Source organism: Talpa europaea, assembly GCF_964194135.1.
Source record: "Talpa europaea genome assembly, chromosome: 12".
NCBI classification, from domain to species: Eukaryota; Metazoa; Chordata; class Mammalia; order Eulipotyphla; family Talpidae; genus Talpa; species Talpa europaea.
Window position 1 is genome coordinate 73,140,001 of NC_140079.1, and position 21,173 is coordinate 73,161,173.

General features: G+C 43.8%; 1 protein-coding gene across 1 annotated transcript in view; it reads right to left on the bottom strand.

The window, feature by feature from the left end:
* Positions 1–8,277: 8,277 nt before the first annotated feature.
* The window catches only part of DNAAF5 (dynein axonemal assembly factor 5), a gene marked incomplete at both ends in the record, with an annotated part of 38,312 nt that continues 25,416 nt past the window's right edge, over positions 8,278–21,173 (bottom strand). Inside the window, 5 exons of the mRNA XM_084249179.1 lie at positions 8,278–8,414; positions 10,343–10,534; positions 11,840–11,996; positions 12,786–12,936; positions 16,831–16,978. Of these exons, the coding sequence (XP_084105305.1) occupies positions 8,278–8,414; positions 10,343–10,534; positions 11,840–11,996; positions 12,786–12,936; positions 16,831–16,978 (785 nt within the window). The remainder of the gene's footprint in view (positions 8,415–10,342; positions 10,535–11,839; positions 11,997–12,785; positions 12,937–16,830; positions 16,979–21,173) is intronic.

A 21,173-nucleotide genomic window follows, 5' to 3' on the forward strand; every position in this document is an offset into this window, starting at 1 on the left:
GCGGGGTGCAAAACAGGCGTGACAACAGAGGCTTTTCTTAACGCGCCCCACGCCCTCCCTCAGGGGGATCAGCCGAGGCGTGGGCACGTGACTCGTTTCGGCCAATCAGAACCTCCACCGCCGCGGGTGGCACGGAACGCAGCTCCCCCTGGCCGCTTTTGCGCATGCCCGTCCGAGGCCCGCGCGAGAGGCTGGCTGGGTGATGGGCCAGAGCGCTGGCCGCGAGGCTGGCGACCTCTGGGCGCCATTACCCTCCGCCGCTGCGGAGCGCGGCGGCCTGTGCGGGGCGCGGTCACTCCCTGGCCTCCCACTGCTTGGCCCGCCGGCCCGCGACTGCTGTCGGCAGAGGATGCAGGTGGTTTGGATCCACACGGCTATGAGTTGCTCGCTACCTGTGCTCACAGGTGTGCCGGCAGCGTGATGGCCGAGAGTGCCCGTCCAGCTTCCACGCCGAGGCCAAACGTGTAGGCGAGAAAGGGCTGCGTATCCCGCGTATCTGCCAGGCCTGGGATTCTCACCTTGTCTGGACAGTGGAGGAGAGGGCTGCACGTACCTACTCCAGCCGCCCAGGATCGGGTGTCAAAGCCTGTGTGCATTTAGGAAACCAAGTTGCTAAATGAAATGAGAAGGGGTGCTGGGGACATCTAGACAGAGGAGACAGTCCGCTCTTGTTTAGTCACTGGGTTGTTAAAAAAAAAAAAAAAAAGATAAAGGTTTTATTCCACAGGAATTTTGGACTCCAAATTAGCAATTCCTAATTTTGGTTTTGCCATTAAGTGTCATCAAGGGTTTCGGGGTGTATGTTAAATGTTCACAGTAGTTTGAAATAATTTCATTCATTAGCTGCAGGCTAAAGCTTTTGATGAGACATGTTCATTGCCAAAGCTCTTGTCTTCCCAGGAAGACCAGGAGCAAGTGAAATCTTACCAGGAAGACCATTTCCAGCAGGTAGTATATCTGCCCTAGCTTTGGTCAGCTGCAGCTATGCAAGCCTGAAGATTGAGGTGTGTACTTATATTAAAATGAAAATACCACCTGCATAGACATAACACCCAAAATAATTGATTCTAAGGATAAAGCTCTTGAAGACTTGTCATTAGGAGGTTGAAAAATTGTGGTGTTTCTGCACCAAAACCCTGTTTCCTTACATTAGTATAAAAGATTGTTTTCTCCAACCCAAATGCCCCCAAGTAGATGACTGGATCAAGAAGATGTGGTACATATACACAATGGAATATTACTCAGCAATGAAAAAAAGATAAACTCATGCAATTTGCAGCAACATGGATGGAGCCAGAAGGGATCATGCTCAGCGAAATAAGCCAGAAAGAAAAAGGAAAAAATACTGGATGGTCTCACTCATACCAGGAATTTAGAAAACCTAAATAAGATACCAGGAAAAAAGGCTAATTATAATAAAGTAAAAATCAAAATCAACAAGCAACTATAAACCAGAGACACAATGTGGGGGGCGGTGAGGAAGGAGTAGGATGAAAACAAGGAGTAGGGGGCTGGGAATTGTATGGGGACTATAACCATGACAAAAATGCATATGTTGTGCAAAAATGAAAAATGATGTACAAATACATAAAATTAAAAAAATACAAAGTAAAAAAAGATTGTTTTCTCCCCCTTTATTCCTAGAGGATGAAAGTGCTAGCAATTAGGCCAGGAAGAGAACACCTAGACTGCAAAATAGATTCTTCTGTCTGCAGTTACCATTGTTGTCCGCCAACAAGGGGCTCTGTCTTGTTGCTTCAAATTGCTTTCGAAGACATCAAGAAAACTCTGAGCAGATGCTAAGAGCAGAAGGTAAGGTGCTTTTGCCTTTGGGACAGATTCCAGACTTGTATCCCAGCTAGACCCTGAAGCCATCATTTGTTTATAGGAAGTCACAATAAAGAGGCTCAATCCCTGGAATACAAGGCCAAGGACACACCTAGGTCAAAAGAGAAACTGAGGGAGTAATTCCTAAGTGGAGACAACAGTCTCATTTGTGAGATACCAGTTGTCTACAGCACCCTGCCTATGGTCTCTTAAAATGTTTTAAAAATAAGTCTGAAATTTCCAAAGTCTGGAAAACAGAAAAAAGGAAGGCACAGCACCCTAAGTAACATCCAATAATTGCTTCACTTATGTCTCAGGCAATGCTAGGATGTAGGGATGACACTGGCTCTTTAGAGAATCCCAGGAAGTGGGAGGAAAGCAGAAAATCTATCTTTAGAGAAAATGTAATTTTGTCAGCTGGTTGTAAGACAACTGGTAGTGGAAAAGGAAGCCGTTGGTAAGGGGACACCATAGTTCCTACACCTGCCTGGTCTTAGCTTTTCTCTTGTTTTTAAAGTTTTTGTGATTGTTTTTAAAGTTTTATTACTCTAAAACTTTATTCTATTTGTGAGTACAAATAGAATATAATGAGCCTCTGAGTATCTGTTATTGATTTAATGATTAAAAGTAATCAGCTAATGCACTCTTTTACATCTGGCTGTTTAATCCAGCTTAATGTCTGTGAAAGCCATCATTTGCAGTGTGTATAAGTTGGTTGTTCCTTTTTATTGCAGTATAGTGTTCTTTTGTATGGATAGTTTGTATATCCATTCATAATTATTGATGGATTTTTAGGTTTATTTCTAGTTGGGGCTGGAATAAAGCTGCTGTGAACACATGGATACAAATCTTAGCATTTTTGTCTCTCAATTTTTTTGGGAAACCGTTTGCATTGAGATCCTTCCCTGGGACAGGGTCTTGTTCACTATACAGAAGAAATGAGTGTGCTGATTTTTGAGCTAAGAACCTCCAATGTCAGTTGTTTCTGGTTTATGAATTAGTCTCAGCCAAGATGTATTTCTGAGTAGGTGGTACATGCACTAGAAAATAAATCAAATGTGCGAAAAGGTGTAGACTGACTTCCCACTGAAGTCCTTCAGTCATACAGGTCCCCTCACCAGAGGCCACCACTCTTACCAGAAGTATTTTATGCACATAAAACCAGGTAGAAAGCTCCCTCTCTTCCCCCTTTACATGTGGTGCATTCTCTATAGTGTGCTCCTTGTTTTTTACAATTATTAACACTGGTAAATTTTCCCTACTGGCACATATAGGGGTGTCTTTGGCTATTAAAAGGTGTTTTATCTTGAATCAACCAACTTACCCTAAAGGGATCTCATTTTTCTTTAGGTCACAAAGGGTATTTTAAAAGGAAATGTGACTTGTCTTTGAGCCACAGTGCACAGCAAAGAAATGAACTGACTTTATGAAAATAAAGTTTCTTTATTTGGAGTTTTAAAATTCAGGAAGTGAAACCTTGAGTTAGGCAAATATTTCTTAGATACACTAAAAGCACACCTCATAAAAAAACAAGCACCTTGGGGCCTCCCTCATGGCACAAGGGGTTAAGATGCAAGTATGAAGTTATCCACAGCCTCTGGCAACATGAGTTGGATCCCAGGCCAGGGAGCTGCCCAAATGGTGCAGCAGACCTCTCCTGATTCACCCGCTGCTCACCTCAGCAGTGTATTTCAGTTGATTTGCCTGTTCTGTTCCCTACTCTGTCTCTGGTGAGTCCTCTCACTCCCCACAACTCTGGTCTGTACCCCAGTTCTTGTGTATATAAATAAATAAATCTTAAAAAAAAAAAACAAGCACCAGAATGAGAGAAAATATTACCTAATATGATAACGGACTTTATCCAGAATATATGGAGAATTCTCAATATTCAATAAGAAAATTTAAAAAAGATCAAGACATTTAAAAATATTTCACAATGAAGATAATATACAGATGGCAAGTAAGCATATGAAATGATGTCTAGCATCATTAGATATCAAGGAAATGCAAATTAAAACCATATTGAGATAGCACCACATTCCTATTAGGATGGTTAAAATTAAGAAGTCCTCCTTGATGGTGCAAGGGGTTAACTCACAGGATTATGAAGCTATCTCCAGCCACTACAGCACAAGTTTGAGCCTAGGCCAGGGAGGTGACCCACACGGCACAGCAGACCTCTCCTGTATCACCTGCTGCATCCCTCAGCAGTGTATTTTGGTAGATCCGCCTGTCCTGCTCCCCACTTTGTCTCTGGTGCATCCTGTCACCTCCCCACCTCTGGCCTAAACCCCAGTTTTTGTATGCATAAATAAATAAATCTTTAAAAAAAAAAAAAGAAGGGGGCCTTCCCTGGTGGTGCAGTGGTTGAGTGCTGGGCTGCGAAGCTGCCAGCAGCCCCTGCAGCACCAGTTCGATCCCCGGCCGCCGGCGAGGATCCCACATGGTGTGCAGAACTCTCCTGCCGTGTCCACTGCTCCCCTCAGCAGTGTGTTTCGTCAGTCTGCCTGTTCTGTTCCCCGCTCTGACTCTGGTGAATTCTCTCACCCTCCCATGCTTCTGACTGTACCCAGTGCTTGTATAAATAAATAAATAAATCTTTAAAAAAATAAAATAAAATAAAATAATAAAAAAAGAAGGCTGATGTATCAAATGTTGGCAAAAATGGGAGGAACTGGGAATGTCATATAGTGCTGATGGGAATATTAAGTTGTGCCATCATTTTGGAAAATAGTTTGACAATTTCTTAGAACTTGAATATGCATTTACTGTGATTGCCATGCTACTCTTAGCTGTTTGACATAAGAAATGAAAACGTATATCCAGAGGTTTATACATGAATGTTCTAAGCAGCTTTATTTGTAAAAACCTGGAAACAAGCATACATTAATATTGTGGCATAGGGATGAACTACTGATGGATACTATCACGTGGCTTACTCTCAAATTATGAGCTAAAGACCACAACAATAACATGGTATAAATCCATTTATATATAATCTTAAGGAATGAAAACTATTGTATAATGGCTAGGAGATCAGTGTTGTCTGGGACAGAGTGGAAGGGGATGAAGGTGGATGAGGGAGCAGGAGGCTGGAATAGCCCTAGGGCAGAAGAAAACTGGTGGTGATAAGAGTTCTACTATCTTGATTGTGGTAGTACTTCCATGGCTGTGTACATTTCAAAACTTAATCAGTTATCCTATTTTCAGTATGTGCAGTTAATTGTAAGTCAAGCATACCTCAATAAAAGTTAAAAATAGGGGCATCCCCTGGTGGAGCAGGCGGTTGAGCACAGTGCTGTGAAGCTGCAGCCTCTGCAGCACGAGTTCGATCCCAGCTGGCTGGCGAGATTCCCACATGGCACGGCAGACTGCTCCTGTCTCGCCCGCTGCTCCCCTCAGCAGTGTATTTCAGTCAGTCTGCCTGCTCTTTTCCCCGCTCTGTCTCTGGTGAATCCTCTCACCCTCCTGCACATGTGGCCTGTGCCCTGGTTCTTGCATGCATGACTAAATAAATCTTTGAAAAAAAAAAAAGTTAAAAATAGCAATAAACAAACCACGGACTACAAATATATAAAATATGACCTACTAATTCTCCTCAGAGATATTCACCCAGGAGAACTGGAAACATACCCATATGTTTCACAAAACTCAAGAGTTTTATTCCTAATATCCTCAAGCTGCTTGACCTAAGTGTCCATCAACAGATGAACAAAGTCGAATATTTCAGACCCAAAAGGCTAAAATATTTACTAACCGGCTCGTTAAAAGAAAGGGATTGTTGATCCTTGAACTATTGAATGAATAAACAACCTCAAAAGCTTTGTCAGGAGGGAAAAGCCAGATGTGTGAGACATGTCCTGGTCACAGACTCCATTTATATGAAATACCAAGGAAAGAAAATTTAGAGGCAGAAGCAGATCAATGATCGCCTGTGAGTGGGAGTAGGATTAACTGCAAATGGGTTTGAGGGAACTCTTTGGGATAAAATGTTCTAATAGTGGGTTGTGTGGATGGGTGCACAACTTTAAATTTATAAAAACTCACCCACCTAGAATTTTACCATCTGTAAATTATACCCTAATAATGCTGTAAACTTCAGGGACTGTATTTTATTCATTCTTCTCATGGCACTTGGAGGTGAGGGGCACCACAAATATTTGCTGATTGAATCTGAGTGAAGAGTTTACAAGAATTAAAAAAAAATAAGTGAAGGGACATATTGCTTCTGTTTAGGTTGCTAACCCTTTGTAGGGTGAAGTTTTTTTTTTCTCTGATGTGCTTGTAACATTGTGCCAGGTAGTGCTGATTCACTGTATACTGTACAAAGGTACAGAAACTGAAATGGACTGCTCAGGTTGCCTCCCACAGGGCCATGCTCTCAGTGTGGCAGCCCACATGGCAGCAGGGGGACAGCCACAGATACTGGCACCCCAACCCTCCTGCCTTGCTGGTGGAGTTGGTTATATTCTTCAGCATGTGTTCTCTCAGGAAACTTTCTGCCATTTATTTTTAGTTATAACTTGTGGTAATAAGAGTTTTACTATCTTGATTGTGGTAGTGTTTTCATGGCTGTACATTTCAAAATTTATCAGACACCCTATTTTAAATATGTGCAGTTAAGTCAAGCATCTTTCTGTCTATCCTTCTGGATGTGAAAATGTGTGGTCCTCAGGGCAGGGGTCTCACACTTTAGGGGCATCAGAATCTCCTGGAGGGCCTCCCTGGTGTTGCAAGGGGTTAAGCACAGCACTATGAAGCTAGCCACAGCCTCTGCAGCACAAGTTCAATCCCTGGCCAGCCAGGGAGCAACCCACATGGTGCAGCAGAACTCTCCTGTTTCGCCTGCCCCCCTCAGCAGTGTTTTCAGTTAATCTGCCTGTTTTGCTCCCCACTGTGTCTCTGGTGAATCCTCTCACCCTCCCGCACCTCTGGTCTGTACCCCAGTTCTTATATGTATAAATAAATAAATCTTTAAAAAAAAAAAAAAAAGAATCTCCTGGAGGCCCTATTGCTGCACCCCATCCTCAGCATCTGATTCAGTGGGTCTGTGCCCATAACTGGAATTTCTAGGTTTCTAGGTGATACTAAGGATCACTGACTTGAAGGTTCTTAAGGTGCCTTTAAGGAAATGGCAGAGAATACAGAGGGCAAAGGGCAAGGAATTGCTGGAGGAGCATATCTAAAGACATCATAAATCCCTATGGCTATTAATTCTTTAGAAACTGGGTTGGGAGAACCCAGTAATGACGTCAGAGTTTCTAAAGGGGACAAAGGGTGATGTTAATGGACATTGGAGATACCTCCCCAAGTCTGTGGTGCAGAAGTAAGTGCCATCCCAACTCCTCCCAAGGTGAGCCAAAGGGCAGTTATGCCCCTATGATTGGCTTCACTTGTTTGGAGCTCCTGCCACCTGGTGTCCACAGAGGACACTACCATGAACCATGTGGAGGCTGGGATCACCCTGAGGGTAAGTAAGGCTAAGGAAAAATGAGCCATTTCTAGAAATGTTGGTTAATTACCCAAAACACACAAAGACAAGTATATAAAATAATTATAATAAATATTTTAATTAAATCTTCAAACACCGAGGCATAAATGTTAACATTTGATTGGTTGGAAAATACACACAACATTTTCTTCCTTCTGTTAATATAAATAATGGGGCTTATGGAAATAGTACTCTCTTAAAATGAAATCTTTTAGGCACTTGGGTATAGAAAGTATTAAAATAGGATTTACTTTACTGCTACTTGTAGGAGTGCAACCAAAATCATATTCAATTAAATACTCTATTTTCAACACTGTTAGCATTACTCACTTAAGAAAAAATACTGTGAATGTTTATATCCATGTAACATTTTAAATTCCAGTATGTTTTAAATGGAAAAATTTTCACTGATAATTCATAAGATTTCAAATTTCTTTTAAGTCTGTTTACTCAGATATCAAGTTTCAGTAGACTGTACCTCCTCCCTCCCCCACAACATTTATTTTTAATCACTTTGACTTAAAAAAAGTCAAGAACTTTCCTGATGGACATATAAGCAAGGCAGAACCAATAATCCATGAACCTACCAGTGCATGTGAGTCTTTAAAGAAAAAAAGACTAGGGAGCAGCTGACATTTAGTTTTCATTTCAGATTAGTTATAGTTTGGCAGACCTCTCAAGGGAGGTATAAATAAGACATAGAGATATAGAAGTTCTACTGTGAATGTTATCTCAGAGACTGCTGGGTTTGGAAAGCTGTCCCTGGAGAATACTGGGAATATTTTTTACGGAATACATTCTTGCTTTAAGTCTTACGTGTGAGTATTCTAGGCTGTTAAAAAAAAGATGCCCTGTTAAGAGGTTTAAAGGCCACAAATCCTAGTCCAGGTAAGGATGATGGTTTGGTGTTTGCTCCCACCCGTAGATGTTGCACTGAAAGCTCCACTCCTAGAATCTGGTCACTGCGCAGGGGGCAAGGCCTGTATGTGCTGCAGGAGCTGCTCACAGTGCGTGGGAGAGCGATGCTTGTGGATAACAGCCTCCGTCTCTCTCACCAGGAGCTCAGGGAATAGGACACTGCCTGTTTTGAGGACCTCTGTAAAAACAGTAAAACCTCTTTAAAATGCCAGAAATAAATATAAAATCAATTACTGTTATTCAAATAGGCTTCATATTAAAAGTTGAAATAGCTACAAACAGAGCAAATGTCAAAGCAAGAAACATTATTAGGGAATTACATAATGAAACATAAAAATGGTCAATTCTCCAAGAATACATAACAATCCTTAACATGATGCCCCTAATAAAAGATAATCAAACTGTGTGAGGAAAAACTGATAGAGCTACAAGGAGAAAGAGATGAATCCATTATTGTAATTGGAGACTTCAATATTTTATCAGAAATGACAGATCCAGCAGGCAGAAAATCAGAACATAGTTAATCAAGAGTATCATCTATCAACTGAGTACTTTGGACTTCTATAGAATCTATAGGTTACTTCATCCATCAACAGAATATATTTATTTTTCTCAAGCTTCCCTGGAACATTCACCAAGACTGACTATATTCTGGGCCATAAAACACATCTGAACACATTTAAAAGAACAGAAATCATAATGACTCTGCTCTCAGACCATAATGGAATTAAACAAGAAATCAGTGACAGAGAGCTAACTGGAAAATCCCAAATTATTTGGAGATTAAACAACACATTTCTAAATAACAAGATATATATATATATATATATATATATATATATATATATACTTTGCCTTTTTGATTCATTTATCTGTTTTGGAGCATTTAAAGAGTTTCCATATCTTGGCTATTGCAAATAGTGAGGAAGTAAACATAGGACTACAGATTTCCTTTCAAGTTCTTGTTTTTGTGTTCTTTGGGTGAATTCTTAGGGGTGGAATTGCTGGGTTGTATGGCAGATCCATTTTAGTGTTTTGAGGAACCTTCACACAGCTTTCCACAGCGGCTGGACCAGTCTACATTCCCACCAGCAGTGTACGAGGGTTCCTTTTTCTCCACACTCTTGCCAGCACTTGTTTCTGGTGTTTTCAGTATGGGCCATTCTCACAGGTTTGAAGTGGGCGCTCACTGTGATTTTGATTTGCCTTACATGTATATTTTTAAGAGATAAACCAAAAAATCTCTATCCTGATTGATTCCAAATATGTGGCATTCTGGAAAAAGCAAAACTATGGAGACAGTAAAAAGATCAGTGAGTGTTTGTCAGGGGTGAGGGCTGAAGTTGAGATGAGAGATGAATACGTGGAGCACAGAGGATTTTTAGGACAATGAAAACATTCAGTATAATACTACAATGACAAATGCATGTCATTATGTGCTAAGTCTTCACTTAATATTGCTTATAGGTTCTTGGAAACTGCAATTTCAAGCAATAGGACAAATAATATTGTTTTATTCCACAGATTGGTTTTTTCCTCATCAATGTTAGAACAAAAATGGTATTGAATGAAATGAGGTTGAACAAAATGATGCTATTTGATGATTTGCTGTATGTTTTTCCAAACCCATACTTTGTACACCAAGAGCGTAGTGTAAACTTTGGACTTTGGGTGACAGTGCTTCAACCAAAACAATATATATCACAACTGACTGACTGGAAGCAGATACAAAATCTAGTTGTCTTCTATCAAGCTAGACTTTAAGGGATCTGCAAAAATGTACAATGATGTCCTATTTGCTCACTTTGTTTTGGAAAATATTTCTTTCAAAAACATGTTAAACATGTCAATATGTAATGGATTTATTGCTATTTTAAAGAAATAGATACTTTTTTTTCAATTATAATTTGTATTGTGATAATATCAATGGCTATACCCCTCAAAGACAAAAGCTTTTTGGGATCTTCAATATCTCTTGGGGCTCAAAGGGATCCTGAGATTAAGTATTTAAGGCCCCCCAACCACATGCCAGCTGTGTGTGGCTGATGACACAGCTCAGCTGTGAAGATCTACGTCAGAATTAATTACAAGCCATCAAACTCTCACCTAAAACTGCGTCCTGGATGGTGCTGTCTGGATCATCGAGGTATATGAGGAGCTCTTTGTAAAGATACTGGATGTTATTCTGGTAATAAGACTTCCCACTGTCATTTCTGATGCACTGTAGCCAGGAAACCAGGGTAGTCGCAGCCACCAGCCTCACTTCATTGGAAACATCATCTAGACGTTTTAACAGTTCTGGAAGGAGGGGCAGAGGAGGGGTAAAGTTGAGACTGGAGCAGACAGCTCACATATGAAGTTCCATCCCAGGCATTTCATTCCAAATCTTTGAGCTCACCCTTGGGTCACAGGAAGCCCATATCTTGTGTGTGTGGGGGGGGCTTTGTGCGTCCAGAGCTCATATGCAAGGTATCATAGGCCCTGTATATGCTGGGCAAGCCTGGCAGGGCTGAGCTTCTCTGTACCATCTTATCACCTGTGAGCCCTCTGGCTCAAGTCAAAGTCTGTCACTCTCTGGCCACCAGGCCTCCTTGAGGACAGTACAGGAGTAACATCTGCTGACCCTGTCCTCTGCCCACTGTAGGCTCTAAAGAGTCGACAGCTCAGTGACATGGCATCTACCAGCTGTTCTAGGGACCCGACCATTCTGTTGCTGAAGACAGAATAACCATCTTTCCTGATTGGTAGAAACTATTCCTGCTAGAGAATAAGTCTTAACAGATATATGCTTCCTCACACAGTCTTTACAAGATTCTTTGACACCCACAGTTGGATATCTTTTGGAGACTCAGCACACAATTTGGCACACAAAACAAGCATGACAGGAACAGCAGCTGCCCAGGTGGTGGGATGCCTCCCCCAGACAGATAGCTGTGAGTTCCTGTTGCTTCCACACAAAGAAGTGCACAGGTCTTGTTAAATGAATATAATTCTTTTAGCTTTTTGACAATTTTAAACATACTTTAAAATATAACTTTGAGGTATTTCTATAATTTATATTTCACCTCGACATTGAGCTATGTCCCCTTTCATGCTGGTTTTTCTTATGTTGGAACTTGAGTCTGCAAGCCCATCCAAATGATGAGTCCCCCGCCTCTCTGCATTACTTCTTTGCTCAGTGGGAATGTTTTGGCTTCTATATCTGGGATTTTGTCTGGTACTTTAGCTCCAAAGAGGCAGTGACACTGGTTTCTGGGTGTGGCTGGGACACATGCCTGTTCTTACCCCTAGGCCCTCGTTACAGTTTTTGCTCTAAGCAGTGGGGTTCCTGCCATGCTATGGGCTGCACTCTTGGGGTCTATGGGCCTGAGTTTCAGCCCTGCTTCTTCTGGCTGTCACCACCCTTCAGCTCTGGTCCACAAGACGTCTGTCTTGTTTCTTGATTTGTTTTATTTACTCAGGGATGTCTCATCTGTCATTGCTGTGTTTGGACTCACAGCATCAACATGACCAGAAATCAAAGTAGCATTTTCTATGTTTTCCTATAAAAGAAAACAGCTGTCAAACAAATACATATGCTTTGCAGAAGAAAAAATGTCCTACCAGGATAGATCTTGATGAATTTATCTGGATCAAGAACATCAGCAGAGGTTTTTAAAAAGATATCAATAATTCGGCATGACATTAACCGAGTCATCTGAGAATCTTCTTCCAGGGTGGTCAGTATTTGAGGCAATAATGTTTCCTGCACTTCTTGTATCTGCAATTAATAGAAAGACATGGGATGTGGTTCATTATTAGGTCTGCTCTGGTGACAAAGATTGCTGTTTGTTTACTATGTGTGTGTGTTGCCTGTAAAGAGAGAAACTAGGTTTTGCTACAAATATTCTGGAATGTGGAATGCTATTTTGGAATTTGTATGCAAGGGATATATTTGAATCTTTATTTAAAAGTCTAGATAATCTGAATACTTTTGGCTTAACTTGGTCAATTTTGTAAAAAAAAATCCATTACTCATAAAGTCTGAGTGAGACACAAATCCTATGCAGCCTGCGGCCTAGTTGCATGACAGAATATTATGTCCTGTGAAACTTGGGGAGCACTTTAACTTCAATAACAGCACTCAGGAGCCAGGAGGTGGAGCTCACATATTCTGATGAGTACCTGGGAGGTGTTAGGAGGGCACAACACAACATAACACCAATCATTTGGGACAACTGTGCTATTTCCTTAATTCCCATGTTCAATGGAGATTGATACAAGCAATGTAGAAAGCCAGATCTACCCTTGTCAGATTCTTGTGATCAAACCATTTGTCATGTAAAAGGAATATTCATTTCAGTGTGTAAATCTAAGCAGCCCCTATGATGATCAAAACACAAGTTGTCCCTCCACCACACCCCACCATGTCCCCTCAATGGTATTTGTTAGGCAGCACCAGTGCCGGTCGATTCCCAGAAAGCCAGAGAGACCCTGCTCTCTTCCCGCTGCAGTAGGTCCACGTGGAGGCCTGGGAGGCCCCTCATGGCTGGGGACACGCCTGCCCTACCTGTTGGGCAGACAGGACTTCACTGCTGATGAGTGCCCAGAGGCAAGACACGGCTGCTGTGCGTATGGCGGCGGCTGTCCTCCCTGCATGCCACTGCAGGTTGGGGACCAAGATGTCTTTGATCACTGTGTCAAGGTAGCTATGAAACTGCCTGTGGTGGAAGCAGGAAACAGAGTGAGGATGTAGGGCAGATCAACTTGCCTAGGAAGAAATGAACCGGGCTAGGGGAAGGTGCAGCAGGAAAAAAAGACAGAAATGCAATTGGAACTGAACACCCAAGCAAGAGAATTCTTCCTGGGGAGGAGCTGCTGGAGGGGACTGGTGCTGTTTCCTCTAGTGGGAGATAAAAGTGCGGCAGGTTGGGCTCTGTGGGCCTCCCTCTCCCAGGGCCAGTTGAGGCCCTGAGTCTCCAGAGAACTGTGGGGAGTCCCTTGAAGATATACATTCAGCCTCCTTCCTCATTTTGTCCTCCCTAGCTCTAAGTAGGAGACTTGAATGACACGTGACCACTCTCACCAGAGCATCAATCAGGGAAACAAAGTCTCTCCCATGTGAGGTGGTTTCACAGGAGAGGTCCTAACAAACGCCTGATTACAGGCCCTCCAACATATCGAGGAAAACACTGGTCTACTTCTGACTTTGGAGAGGCAAGTGGGAAGGGATACCAAGATAAGGCCCCAGGGATCTGAATGTAGCAGCACAGGGAGACAGGGAAATTGACCCCCTACCCCTGGTTGTGTGTGCTGACCACAGGTCAACCAGTTCTACCTGTGGTCAAGACAACACCAAAGCATCATCAAACAACAGCCCCAGCCATGCACAGGTTCCACTTTGCCTGCTGGCTCAGTACTGATGAGTTGTATTTAGGACCCCATTAACACTGCACAGAAATGCCTTAATCAGCTGAGGAATCCCACCGGACATACAGGCCTCTACAAATAGATTAGAACATTCTATGGAACAATTCATGAACTTATATCCCAACACTACCCCAGTATATTTCAAAGGTGGCTCACATCCCAAATAGCATCTATTTTCGCAGGATACCAAAACAGCACAAAGACTAGGCAGTGAGACAAAGGTATGCAGGGCACCCTGGTATTCTCTGCTTCCCGTTTGCCTGCTTCATCTCTCTCCAAGCTCCCCCCACTTGGTTCCAGCAGGGGGCATTCCAGAACCAACAATGAAGGTAAAGGAGCAAAGCTGCAAAGTGAATTTAGTTTAAGATGATTTATGCTTATTCAATTAGGCTTTCAGCATGCTTTAATTTTTAAGCAAAGAGCTGTTGTTTCCTGAAGTGATTTACAACCTGTCTTGTCTCTTAGACATCCACTAAAATTATCTAGAAAATTCTATTTCCAGGTGCTGGCTGGGCAGTGACCACATGGTGCTATTTTTTTTTTTTAAGATTTATTTATTTATGCACACAAGAACTGTGGTACAGGAAAGTGGTGTGGGGGGTGAGAGGATTCCCCAGAGACAGAGTGGGGAACAGAACAGGCGGATTGACTGAAATACACTGCTGAGGGGGAGCAGCGGGCGAGATAGGAAAGGCCTGCTGCTCCATGTGGGTAGTTCCCTGGCTGGGGATCAAACTTGTGCTGCAGTGGCTGTGGATTGCCTCATAGGTTGAGTCTTAACCCCTTGTGCCACTAGGGAGGCCTACATGGTGCTACTTCTGATGTGAGTTAGAACCTGCCCTCCAAAGCATTTAAATGTTGGAGAGAAAAAAAAAAAAGTATTTTGCTTTCAAGAAATGAATTCTACTGTGTAGAGGAAGACATCTGTTGCAGGTGAGGCGCCTCTGAGAAACAGCAACATTTGGGAGGCTGGCCCAGTCTCCTTCCTTTACACAGACTGAATGGGGAGCTGCTCTTTGGAATCAGGCACTTCAAGGTCCTCATTTTACCCTGAGGTGTTGACATTTCCCTGTTCTCAGCCATGATAGGGAATAAGGCACAGCTCTGGGGAGAGAAGGGGCTATGACAAGGCAAGATAACTGGGAGTAAAATGAGAGAATCAAAAAGACAAAGCATCTCCCAATGACAGCAATTATAGAAAGCCCAGAAGCTTGGTAGGCGGGGTCCCAAAGGTGTTGGGCTGTGAGCTGCCCAATTACTTGACTGGGGACATTCAGAGTCCATGTCCTGGGCACTCTGCAACTATGGGGCCTCAAGTCTCCTTGCTGTCCTGAGGCCCTTATCAATGAAGCCTCTGGAAGCCTTCAAGATTGTCAGACGGAAACCCAAGGTGGAAATTTCTGATTCCAGAAGCCCATTCTTAGATATTTGTCCTCTGTCCACTCCAGAGTGGGACCTGCTAGCTGCATGGGCATTCAGTGAAGTGGGCACAAGTTGAACACACTCCAGTCAGGACATTCTCTTCTCAGTTTCTGTGTCAGCAGAACCAATTAGATATTTCATGATTCTACCAATTTATAGTCCTAACAATCAAGTGAGTGGTCTTTTAAAAATCTTTCTTGCTTGTGGGCCTCCCTGGTGGCGCATGTGGTTGAATGCAGCGCTATGAAGCTGTCCGCAGCCTCTGCAGCACTGGTTTGATCCTGGCCAGACGGCCAGCGAGGATCCCACATGGCACGGCAGACCTCTCCTGTCTCGTTCGCTGCTCCCCTCAGCAGTGTATTTCATCAGTCTGCCTGTTCTGTTCCCTGCTCTGCCTCTGGTGAATCCTCTCACCCTCCCGCACATCTGGCCTGTACCCCGGTTCTTGTATAAATAAAAAAATCTTTAAAAAAAAACTTTCTTGCTTGTAAAAGTAGCCAAAACTTTCATTAAAATAACTGAATTGAACAACTTACTTCATCTGATACTGATTGCTGTCCACGAGAACCCACAGGTGCGGTTTAGTTGAGAACTCTGTCCAAACCTGGGAGTTGTGCTCTGCAAGGTTAACTGCTGCAGGGTGTGGGGGCTGCCCCAGGAGACGGAGCTGTGCAGCTCTCTGCAGTGCTGACCAGCCTCATTGTAAGGCCTCATTGCCGCAGGTTCTCTAGGAAGCTGTGCCTCCTAGCAGGACAGTGGCCAGGGCTCTACTTAGTATCTCTCTACAGGTCCTTCCAAGTCCTGACATTTCTGCAGTCAAGCAGGAAATAAAGTTTCCCTCAATCTGATGGGCTGGCTAAAGGCCCACAGGCACAGAGGAAACAAGTATCACATGCAGAGAAGGAAAGATTGAACGGCCCAAACATTCCACAGGACACTGACCAGCCAGGCTCCCTTCCTAGGAGATGGGTGCTTGAAATCCATCCAGCTCAGGGCTCCCCTCTTGGGAGATGTGTTCCTCAAGATCACAGGTTCCCAGACAGCCCATTGTGTAGACCATTATATAGGCCTGCTCACTCTGTTTTGCTTTGGGTATTTTCTGCCTTTCCAAGGAAATGGTAGGATCCTGGAGGGCTCTCTCTGCTATCCAGATTCCTCACACAACCTGTTATTGGGGTTTTCCCCTAACACACAGCAACACTCATATGTCAGTCATGGTGCTGCTGTGGGTGTCAGAGTGGCTCTGACCCCGAGACACTGACTTCTGACCATGGTTTCTCTTTTCTCCTGTTTCTTTGTTCCCCTTTCCTTCAAAGTCATGAAGGTGGAGTCCCTTAATGTGTTATGGCTGCCTAAAAGTTCTTTGATAGAAGAGTTCTCCTCATGCTTTAACCATCAATGGTAATTCAATCAATTCTTTGTTAGGTCTGAAAGGTACCAAAAGGCTTTTAAAACTGAGTACAGCCAATATATAAACCATTAATAGTTAATGTTCCCTGAAACTTTTTCATACAATGGAATTTTAATGACTACCCCCACTGAAATGACTTTGATTTAATGTCTCTGCTCACATTCACTGTCCTGACCGTGCTATTTACTCAGGGAGGAGGCGTGGAGACAGCAGGCCCTCGCTCAGGGTCACACTGGCTCCACCTGAGACCTCTGTGTGGAGGAAGGGGCCAGGACACTCCACCCCCAACACAGAACAGGATGGGAGTGGTAGGGAGACAGCGTGGGGCCCTTTCGGGGTAGAGGAGACCTACCCCTGGGAGTCCACTGTCTCCTTGGCCTGCAGCAGCACCTGGGACAGAATGGAGAGGAGCTTCAGGCGCATCTGCGGGTCTCTGGTTGGCTGAAGGCAGCCCCTGAGAATGGGGATGAAGTGAGGCAGTGCTTCACCCAGGGCAGGACCTGGAAAATAAAAAAAAAAAAACAAACAAAAAAAACTGGCTCCTATGGGGACCCTGCTATGAGCAAGGGGGTGCATGTTTTTAGCTCTGGGGCCATGATCTGAGCACAGCTCACTGGTTGTGGCCTTCCCATCATACCTCCTTTATGCATCACTGACTCATTATCAAAGAAAATTTAATGCCCCAAATCATTTTAGTGATTCAAACTTCTATCTTTTTTATACTTTCCACATTCTTTTTTTTTTTTTTTTTTAAAGATTTATTTGTTTATGCATACAAGAGCTGGAGTACAGGTCAGAGATGAGGGGGGGGATGAGAGGATTCACCAGAGACAGAGTGGGGAACAGAACAGGCAGACTGACTGAAACACTGCTGAGGGGAGCAGCAGGCAAGACAGGAGAGGTCTGCTGTGCCATGTGGGTTTCTCTCTGGCTGGCTGGGAATCAAACCTGCACTGCAGAGGTTGCAGATTGCTTCATAGTGTTGTGCTTAACCCCTTGCACCACCAGGGAGGCCCTACTTTGCAAATTCTTAATAGAAAAATTAAAGTCAAGCAATATTTTAAAGACCAACCGAAACTGATTATTCAGAACATGTGAGTTGTTGGAGATTTGCCCCTAAACTTGGTAGCCAGCATCCTTTTCCAAACTTGCTGCTAGACGAAGAAGAAATGAACGCAATTCTCACTGTACTATAAAGATTCCAAACATAGGTGAAGGTGTTTAGTACTTGCAAACTCTCCGAATCATGATGGAATAGTTGTCCTGGGTCCTGCCATGAGCTGGGACTCACAAGGACAGAAGAGGCTACGTGACAACCCCCTTGTGGCCCTGTGCTGACCAATCAGACCACGAGATTTAGGACCAGTAAAGGATACTATCAGACCATCCTCTCTTGCAAGAATTTGCTAATTCTGTACAGAACAAGGGAAGCAACCTAAATCTCTTAAGATGCCTCATCTCAAACCCAGGCATTGAAACCTCTGGGATAAAAGATGTGGCCCTGAGGGGCGGGGGTGAGAGGGGTAGTTCATGCCTGAAGTATGAGTGGGCCCAGGGAAGAGAACAAACAAAGCCAACAAGAGAGCTGTGGCCTGGAGCAGGACATCTCGGGGAGGGTGTCTAGAGCTCTGACCCCTGGGGTCATGTCCTTTCAACATCACAGAAAATGGATGTGTGACACTTCCCTACAGAGGAGGGGGGCATGTGCATTCAGGGCAAGTATCCCCAGAGATACTTCAGTCACACAGAAGACAGAGAAAATAGAAAAACGGGAGGAGCTGCACCCCAGACGTCCTGCCACCCCATCCTGCATGCCATTGCCCACTTCACACACCGGTACTAAATATGACCTTTTTAAAACCTAAAGCCTGAGTCAAGCAAAAGCTCCCAAATCCCCAAAACTATGGGACATCTGTCAAAATGTATGGCATAAAAAAGGGAAATTTGAGTGGCTGGGGAAATGCGTGACACACCAAGTGTCACAAAAGAATGAAGACTGTCCCGGGGAGGTGCAGCTTTATCACCACAGACGCCGGAAGCAGCCCAGTGAAGGTCAGGTCAGAGGTCAAGGGGGCAACTGGAAATGAGCCCCTTTCAGTGACAAGCAGGCATCACGAGCTCACACAAAACTGCAGGCACACAAGTTATACTGTGGGAAGGGAGATTCTTTTAGGAAATGAAGATAGCAAGGTGCACCCGTGGCCAGAGCTGCCCTCCACCCAGCCTGCCTTCCAGGCTCCTGTCAGCGCTGGGAAGAACACAGAGCAGCCTGTCTCCTCCCGGGCCAGCCAACTGAGACATGCCACCAGCATCGAGCATCATGCTGGGTTGCATTGTTAGGACCCTGGGAAGCAGCCTTTGGTTGCCATCTCCTAAGTTGGGTGGAGTGTTAACAGCCAGATCTAAAAACCAGTTTGGATTTTTTTTTCTTTTTAAAAAAGAATTACCTTTCAACAATGAATTATGTCCAGCTAAATACTTTCCTCAGATGGTTCAAGTGAGGAATTTCTCAAGGGCCAGTGAGAGTGTTGGGTTCGATACAGGGCCCACTTCCAAGTCTGTATAAAGTGTGTGCAAATTGGCCCAGATATGCTCTGTGATCCATAGCAGCTACCGATTTAGGTATGACTTCTTCATTCCTCATGAACAGAACTTACAGAGGATACAAGTGGGTGGCCACCAGCAACCTGCACCTTACCGATGTCTCTGAATCTCACTCATACAGCACAGACCCGGAATGCTTCCCACAAACATCTTCTGCATATCCTCCAATGCCAGGTGCTGGGGCTTGGGCTGGAAGGTATAGGGGGTTTGGGGGTGGGGGATGAGGATCCCAGCAGTGAAGGGGACCGGCTATACTACAGGGAGAGAATTTTAAAGAAGGGGAATGAAAGCTTTCTCCTATCAGCACACCCTTCTGAGCACAGCCAAGATGGAAGCACCAATGTTAGTTCAATGCACCTTGAATTGGGGCTCGGCTCCAGGAGCATCTTCTGTGCCACACACCCCACCTGAGAACCCTGTAAGGCCCTGGAATCCCCACTCAGGACTGAAGTTGATACAGGTCCTTCTCCTTCTCTCCACCTACTGCCTATGCCAACCACTCGGGTATGGGGGTCCCCTAAGTCAAGGAGCTTCGTGAGTCCTTCCTAGGATACTCTGCCTGAGTGGGAGGATGGCTCTGAGTCCTGATACCAAGTCTGGGGGAGTGCCGTCATCTGGGAAGACCTCTCCATGCTGCCCAGTACTCAAGGCCTGGGAGGCACATGTCTGCTGTGTGTCCAGCAGAGGCTAGACACACTTACCCATCTGGATCGGCAGGTCCCAAATCTTCAGGACTCAGCCTTCCTGGAACCGTTTCTGTGTTTTCACTCTTTTCACATTTTAACAAACTGGATGGAAACACCACATTCTAAGGCTCAAACAGTGAAGAGAACAGGATGCCTCTGGTCGTGCTTTCCCCCAGTGATGACCTCTTCTGGGGATGGAGGGATTTGCTGGTATTTTTTTCAAGTGGGCCACTGGTATTAAGAACATTAACAAAAATCCCCCAAATTTAAACACAATCCTGGGATTGTACCCTGTACCTGCCTTCCCAGCACTGACCTCCACCCACAAAGTATGTGCTTTGCCTTTAGTCTTCTCTCGCAGGCTTCCCCTACATTGCTCTAAAGGCTTATCACCATTTTTAATGAGGGCCAGGGCCCTCCTTCTATGGAAATGTTATATTGTCATCTTCCAGTTAGGTGTTTGGACCACTTCCAACTTCTGCTACTGAACATGCCCTGCTGAGTATTTTTGGGCACATGGCTTTTTCCACAATTAGAACATTTCCTCAGGACAGATTCTAATAATTTGATTGCTGGATAAAGGGTGTGAATACACTGTTGACTCTATTATAAGTATAATATAAAACTGCCCTCCAAAAAAATGTGCCCCTTCACTGAGCAGCAGGCCGCACCCAGTCCTTCCAGCTTGATGCCACTGCAGACACAGTATTACCTTTAGCCTAACTGGATAGATGGCAAATGGTAACCCCCAGATATAAACCATGTTTCCTTATTATTGAAAGACTGAATTTCTGCTAATACTTGTTCACCAGTAACTATTAACGTTTTCCTTACAACCCAGACAGCCTGCCTGTTAGTGGGCTAATGCTTCTAGCCTTGCCAAGGGTGGGTTTTATAAAACAAAGGCCTGACATTGTCATATTTACTGTGAATATTTCCCCAAATCTCCTTCCCTTTTATTTTGGTTTCAAATGTGTACATATAATCAAATCTATTTCTTTCTTTCCTGATCTTTTCAAAGTTTAGAAAGTTATCTGCCTCTGTATATTTAAAATGTTTATAATTAAAGAGACATTTTTTTACAACTTTTATAAATAAGAAATTCAGAAATTTTGGTTTTCTCTGTTCATTACAGCAATACAGGTTCATTATAGAAAACATGGAAAAATAAAAAATAGAGGGAAACAAAAATCATTCCGACTCTCAGAACATTGGGTTGGAAACTTGTGCACAGTGGGGTTTCAGGGCAATAGAGCTGGGCTACACTGCACTTTTAAATCCAGCTCCTGTCCCTTAATATTGTATTGTCAACATTTTCTTGTCTTGAGGTGCATAACATGAGATGCAAATAGCAGGGAGACTGCCTCAGGACCCCTGGCTTTGCTGCTGGGAAGAAGCACAAGGC